We start from the raw sequence: 7391 nt of genomic DNA, 5'->3' as shown, positions 1-7391 counted from the left end.
GACTGGAGAGGGTCTAGATAGACTGTTTCCTCCAGGTGCCGAGGAAACTGCTGTGCAACCACACTCTCAACAACCTTCGCCACAAAGCGAAGGTTGGAGACTGGACGATAGTTGGCCAATACATCTGGGTTCAGGGAAGGCTTCTTAAGGAGGGGCCTCACCACCGCCTCTTTGAGGGCCGTGGGAAAGGCACCCTCCCCCAAAGAAGCGTTTATAATTCCCTGAAGCCAGGCTCGTGTACTCTCCTGAGGACGAGGAGGAGGGCAAAGTCACAAGGGGGGGGAGAGGGGTTCACCTCACCTCCCCAACCGGGCCAGCTGCAGCTGTGCAATTCAGCCCGGACACCCGGGGCGTGGGTGGCTGGCAGGCAAAACACCCAGAGGAGAATGCTTGCTCCTTGCTATCTCATCCCCTCCCTCTTTGCCCCCCCCCATCACCCCAAACACTGCGCTCTTTGTCTGCGGCCTCGAAGCATCACAGAGTCCGTACTGTGGCTGTGCCTGGCGCAAGACCCCCCCTTTTTCCTCCTCTCTATACTGGTCACGTTTTGTGTGTGCGGTGTGAGGTGGGGGGGGGAGTCAGGGAGGGAAGAGATTGTCCCTTTTGTTCAACCAGCTCATTCTCCCCCACACACACACTTCTCTGCGTTGCACAACAGCAGCAACACAGTGGAGTTTGAAGCAGGGGTCTTCCAACTTGGCCCTTTGATGACTGGTGGACTTCAACTCCCAGAATTCCTCAGCCGGGCACGCTGGCTGAGGAATTCTGGGAGTTGAAGTCCACAAGCAGGGGTCTTCCAACTGGGCCCTTTGATGACTGGTGGACTTCAACTCCCAGAATTCCTCAGCCGGGCACGCTGGCTGAGGAATTCTGGGAGTCGAAGTCCACAAGCAGGGGTCTTCCAACTGGGCCCTTTGATGACCGGTGGACTTCAACTCCCAGAATTCCTCAGCCGGGCACGCTGGCTGAGGAATTCTGGGAGTTGAAGTCCACAAGCAGGGGTCTTCCAACTGGGCCCTTTGATGACCGGTGGACTTCAACTCCTAGAATTCCTCAGCCAGCCTGCTTTAAGAGGGGTGGACTTCAACTCCTTCCTTCCTTCTAGAACTTGTACTAGAAGCCTCGTTCAGCCTCCAGATCTTCTCTAGACCGGTGTTTCTCAACCTTGACAATTTTAAGGCATGTGGACTTCAACTCCCAGAATTCCACAGCCAGCAATGCTGGCTGTGGAATTCTGGGAGTTGAAGTCCACATGCCTTAAAATTGTCAAGGTTGAGAAACACATATTCTCCAGGCTGAAAAGGGCCAAAGCAAAGCAAAGGCTCCAGTGCTAAAAAACAAAAAAAATTGATTTTTCTGCTTCTTCATTCCTGAGCGAAGCCCTTTGCCTCAACCTCTTGAAATGCAAGCGATTTAATTTACGATCCGCTCTCTGGGTGATTTTGCCCTTTCTTGAAGAGCAGAAGCAGGAACCGGTTCCTTTGCGAGGGCTGCCAGACTTTGCAATGAAGCGCCTGGTCAGAATGCACCTAATGTGATTAAAAGCATCAAAGGCCCCGTTGTTTGTGGCTATTCAGTCGAAATGCTGGCCTTTCCGCCTCCGTTTCTTGCAGGGGTGTGGGTGAGTTACTGTATCTCTTCAAGGCTTTGCTTGATATAATAACAACAACAACAACAACAATAATAATAATAGCTGAGAAGGGAGCAAGGATAGGATAGGATAAGATAGAATAGAATAGAGAAGAGAAGAGAATTCAGAATAGAATAAGGAATAGAATAGAATAGAATAGAATTACAGAATAGAATAGAATAGAATAAGGAATAGAATAGAATAGAATAAGGAATAGAATAAATAATAGAATAGAGTAGAATAGAATAAGGAATAGAATAAGGAATAGAATAGAATAGAGAAGAGAAGAGAATTTAGAATAGAATAGAATAGAATAGGAATAGAATTACAGGATAGAATAAATAGAATAGAATAAGGAATAGAATAGAATAGAATAGAATTACAGAATAGAATTACAGAATAGAATAGAATAGAATAGAATAAGGAATAGAATAGAATAGAATAAGGAATAGAATAAGGAATAGAATAGAATAGAGAAGAGAATTCAGAATAGGATAGAATTAATAGAATAGAATAGAATAAGGAATAGAATAAAATAGAATAGAATAGAATAGAATTACAGGATAGAATAGAATGAATAGAATAGAATGAATAGAATAGAATAGAATAGAATAGAATAGAATTACAGGATAGAATAGAATAGAATAACAGAGTTGGAAGGGACCTCGGAGGTCATCTAGTCCAACCCCCTCAGGCAGGAAACCCTATGTACCATTTCAGACAAACGGTTGTCCAATCTCCTCTTTAAGACTTCCAGTGTTGGCGCATTCACAACGTCTGCATGCTGCAAATCTGGAACCTTATTTTTCTCACCGTTGAATCGCATTTTGCTAGCCTCCTTCGCGATAAGTGCCGCCTGGCGAGCACCCAGCGGGCAGGGAACTAGTACGTCTCCCGCTCTCCCATCTCCGCCGGTTCCTCAATTGTCGTCCTTTCTCTCCTAGGTCCACCCCCGTCCTCCAAGCGCACGGGCATCCCTGCGCCGCGGGAGCTGCCGAGCGCCGTCGCCCGAGAGAAGGCGGTCCTGAGGCCCAGGAAAGCTCAGCCCAGCCCCACGTCTTCCGGGGCACCCACCCCCACCAAGCATTCCCGCCCCTCCCTCAAGCCCAAGAATGAGGCGGAGGTCGGCGACAAGGCGGGCCTGGCGTCCCAGGTCAGGGAGCTGCTGGCCGAGGCCAAGACGAAGGACTCGGAGATCGTCAAACTCCGCCACGAGCTGAAGAAACACCAAGACCTGTCTGGCTTGGTGGATCTGCCGGTGGATGGTCTTCCAGCCGAGGTGAAGTCCCTCATCCAGGCCCTCCAGGAGAAGAACAAGGCCTTCCAGAGGGAACTTCTCAGCCTTGCCGAGGAAAACCGACTCTTGAAGGAGAAGTTGAGCCAACAGCAGGAACATTCGCCGCTCTCGGACACCAGCAGCAGCCTGCCCACCCCGACCACGCAGGAGTCCAGTTTTGGCAGCCCGACTCAACCGTCCCTCGGCAGCCACCCTACCAGCGGGAGTCCGTGCCTGAACGGGCCTCCGCTGCGCAACTCGGGCTCCTCCAGCAGCGACGTGACCAAAGCCTCCTTGTCTCCGGACGCGTCGGATTTCGAGCACATCGTGGACGTCCCCTCCAGGCCGCCGTCCACCGGCAGCAATGTCTTCAAGAGCTCCAGATGTTCCACCTCGGGCAGCTCGCCCAACAATGTCAGCGACCTCTCGGTGGCCTCGCTCACCGAGCGGATCCAGCGGATGGAGGAGAACCACCACTGCACGGCGGAGGAGCTGCAGGCCACGCTGCAGGAGCTCTCCGACCAGCAGCAGGTGGTCCAGGAGCTGACGGCGGAGAACGAGAAGCTGGCCGAAGAGAAGGCCATGCTGGAGAGGTCCTTCTGCCAGCACCGCGAGCGAGCCGAGCAGCTGAGCCAAGAGAACGAGAAGCTGAGCGCCCTCCTGCAGGAGCGCCCCAAAACGGACGAGAGCAAAGGCAAGGTCCACGAGCTGGAGCTGAGGTGCGCCGAGCTGCAGGAGAAGGCCCAGTTTGAGCGCGAGAAGATGCTCAACATCCAGCAGCAGCTGACCAGCAGCTTGAGAGGCCTGGAAAGAGAACACCAGGAGTCTCAAGCGGCGCTCAAGAACCTGGGAGAGGAGGCCAAGCGGCTGGGCGGCCACCTGGAGACTGAGCGGCAGAACAACGCCACCTTGGCCAGGACGCTGGAAGACTGCAAGGTCCACCTGGAAGGCTTGAAGATTGAGAGCCAGTCGCTGCGCTCCCAGCTGGACAGCGAGAAGCGGAAAGCGGCCGCCCTGGACGCCATGGAGCAGGCAGCTGGCCGCTCGGACGCGCACGAGCTGCTGCGAGGGATCCGAGCCGAACGCGACCAGCTGGAACGATCCTGCACGGAGCTGAGGCAAGAGCTGTTGAAGGCCCAGAGCGAGGTGAAGACACTGCAAGGGCAGCTGGCCAAGGTAAGGCACGCGGCAGAGCCTCCAGGGGCGGCAGCAGTCTACCTGAAAAAGGGCACCGGGGGAAGGTGGTGGTTCTTGTGGACTTCCGGGATGGCGGGAGCGTGAGTCTGCCCGTGTTGGACGTTTTGAGTTTGATCCCGTAGGGCGCTAGCGGCGGTAAGACGGGCAGTCCTCGACTTAACGACCACAGTTGATTCCCCCAGATCTCCGTTGCTAAACGAGACAAGTCGTTAGGTGAGTTTTGCCCCATTTGACGACCTTTCTTGCCACCGTCGTTGAAGGTGACTCCCCGCAGTCGTTAAGCTAGTCACACGGTCGTGAAGTGAATCCGGCTTCCCATCCCCCTTGACTTTGCTTGTCGGAAGGTCGCCGAAGGGGATCACGTGACCCCCTCGGGATATTGCGACCGTCATAAATGTGAGCCAGTTGCCAAGCATCCAAATGTAAATCACGTGAACAGCCGTCATTAAGTATGGAAAAACGGTCATAAGTCTCTTTTTTTCAGTGATATTGTGTCAGAACATGCCCAGTCTTATTGCACTGAAATAACCCAGCAGTAAACAGTGGTTTGTATTAAATGTGGTTTATCTTACACTATCTACAATATCATACACCAGCAACAATATACAAACACCTATTAATACAGCAGGCTCCAACACACAACAAGAAATAGAAGAGAGAGAACACAGTAGCAGAGCCTTCCTTTCTATACAAAGGCTCTTAAAGGGATACAGACCCTGCTGGCTCTTAAAGGGACACAGACCTGCTGGCTCTTAAAGGGACACAGACCCTGCTGGCTCTTAAAGGGACACAGATCCTACTGGCTCTTAAAGGGACACAGACCCTGCTGAGTCATTCCCAACATTACATCGTACATCTTACATCAGCTGGTTAGCTTTTAAATCAGTGGTTCTCAACCTGTGGGTCGGGACCCCATTTGGGGTCGATCGACCATTTCACGGGGGTCGCCAAGTAAGGCTGTCCGCCATTTTTTTGTCTGCCATTTTTTTCCCCTTTTCCAGCGGGTGCCTTATCTCCCTTGGGCTGGGCCAGCTGGTGGTTGGCCTGCTCCGTCTCTGCCACTTGCCAGCTACGCCTCGGCCGGCGCAGGGGGCGGAACCACGCATGTGCGGCGCTCCCGGGCAGGGAAAGTCCTCGACTTACGACCGGTTGGGTAGTCCTCAACTTACGACCGGTTGGGGTCACGGCATTAAAAAGGTTGAGAACCACTGTTTTAAATCATTACCTTGACATGTAACTATGAACAGTCACTAAGCAAGCTGTTGCAAATCGAGGACTATCTGTCCCTTCTAATTTGGTCCAAAGAATTGCCTTTCCAGGACGCTTACCTGGCATTGATCCGAAAATCCAAGGTAGTCCTGAATGAAGTTTCCCAAACTTTGTTTCTGTGGCCAGAAACCGATATTGGATATCTTTCCCAGACGCAACCAAAAGTTGCAAGCAGGAGAGGAAGCTGAGCGGGATTTGAACGAGACCGCAGGGAGGATGTTATGTTATGGTAGCCCTTCCGCAATTTATCTCTTTGCCTCCCAGAATGCTCAGCAATGGCCACACTGCCTGAGGCATTCTGGGAATTGAAGTCCATGCATCTGGAAGTTGTCCAGGTTACACAAGATGGGATCGACTGGGTTCCTATTCCCTATTGCAATCTTGGCTGCTTTAAGAGGGGTGGGCTTCCACTCCCAGAATTCCCCAGCCAGCATGCTTTAAAATGGGTGGACTTCCACTCCCAGAATTCCACAGCCAGCATGCCTTACGAGGGGTGGACTTCCACTCCCAGAATTCCCCAGCCAGCCTGCTTTAAGAGAGATGGACTTCAATTCCAGAATTCCCCTGCCAGCCATGCTTTAAAATGGGTGGACTTCCACTCCCAGAATCCCCCAGCCAGCTGTGGTTTAAGAGGGGAGGGCTTCAACTCCCAGAATTCCTCTCCCTGCATGTTTTAAGATGGGTGGACTTCCATTTTCAGAATTCCCCAGCCAGCATGCTTTAAAATGGGTGGGCTTCATCTCCCAGAATCCCCCAGCCAGACATGCTTTAAGAGGGGTGGACTTCCACTCCCGGATTCCCCTGCCAGCCATGCTTTAAAATGGATGGATTTCCACTCCCAGAATTCCCCAGCCATCCTGCTTTAAGAGGGGTGGACTTCCACTCCCAGAATTCCCTAGCCTGATTTGATGTTCCAACAGCCACTCCCCCTAATCACATGACCGAAATTTAGATATTTGGGCAGCCAGGCTGTATTTACCGGCCGTTGACAAGTCGCAAGCCTGTATTTTACGCTGGTTTGGCCCAAACCCGGCATTTTACTTCTGGCTTTCAGCAAAACCAGCCCTTAGCAAACCATGGGTCCATTTAATGACACCCCCCCCAAAAAAAGATCGTGAAATCAACTCAGTCATGTGACTGACCCGCTTTACAACTATCATGCCTTACGACCGCGATGGGCTGGTTCCTTTACGGTCGTAACCCAAGGACAACTGATTAAAAATCTGCCTGATTGTGCATTGGAAGTGCCATCCCTAATTCTAGCACAGGGGACTTCAAACATGGCCGCTTTAAGACGGGTGGACTTCAACTCCCAGAATTCCCCAGCCAGCAAGGCTGGCTGGGGAATTCTGGGAGTTGAAGTCCACCCGTCTTAAAGTGGCCATGTTTGCAAATATTTTGGCTGTTTCTGCCCGGCTCAGTCTGGCCCTCCTCTCCCCTGCCCAGACCAGCCTAGACCGGCCTCCTTGGTGAGTTATTTTTGTCCTTTTCGGCCCAACCCAGTTGTGACGTTGTGCTGCCGCACTCGGTATGCGCATACGTGCAGTCATTCACCCGGCAAATCTTGGACTTGTAACCCAATAAACCGTTGCTGTACTTGGAAGGGAATCGGAGAGGGAGGGGCCTGTAACCTGCAGGTATCTTGCACTTCCTGGGAAAGATCTGGATGGGGAGGAACAGACTCAGGCTCAACCCTTCCAAGACCGAGTGGCTGTGGTTGCCGGCGTCTCGGTATGGTCAGCTGACGCCATCGCTGACTATAGGGGGCGAATCTTTGGCCCCCTCAGAGAGGGCTCGCAACTTGGGAGTCCTCCTGGATCCACGGCTGACTTTGGATGACCATCTGTCGGCCGTGACCAGGGGGGCGTTTTATCAGGTTCGCCTGATTTACCAGTTGCGGCCTTTTCTGGACCGGGACGCCTTACGCACAGTCACTCATGCTCTTGTCACCTCCCGCCTGGACTACTGTAATGCTCTCTACATGGGGCTCCCTCAGAGGAGCACCCGGAGGCTTCAACT

General features: G+C 52.5%; 1 protein-coding gene across 1 annotated transcript in view; it reads left to right on the top strand.

Moving 5' to 3' along the window:
• Nucleotides 1–2574: 2574 nt before the first annotated feature.
• The window catches only part of SPECC1 (sperm antigen with calponin homology and coiled-coil domains 1), a gene marked incomplete at its 5' end in the record, with an annotated part of 77185 nt that continues 72368 nt past the window's right edge, over nucleotides 2575–7391 (top strand). Inside the window, 1 exon segment of the mRNA XM_015828104.1 lies at nucleotides 2575–4082. Coding sequence (XP_015683590.1) covers nucleotides 2575–4082 — 1508 coding nt within the window.

Source organism: Protobothrops mucrosquamatus, unplaced genomic scaffold (genome assembly GCF_001527695.2).
Source record: "Protobothrops mucrosquamatus isolate PMUCROS unplaced genomic scaffold, P.Mucros_1.0 scaffold4240, whole genome shotgun sequence".
Lineage (NCBI taxonomy): Eukaryota > Metazoa > Chordata > Lepidosauria > Squamata > Viperidae > Protobothrops > Protobothrops mucrosquamatus.
The sequence above is the reverse complement of the archived record's forward strand: the minus strand, read 5'-3'. Positions and strand labels throughout refer to the sequence as shown.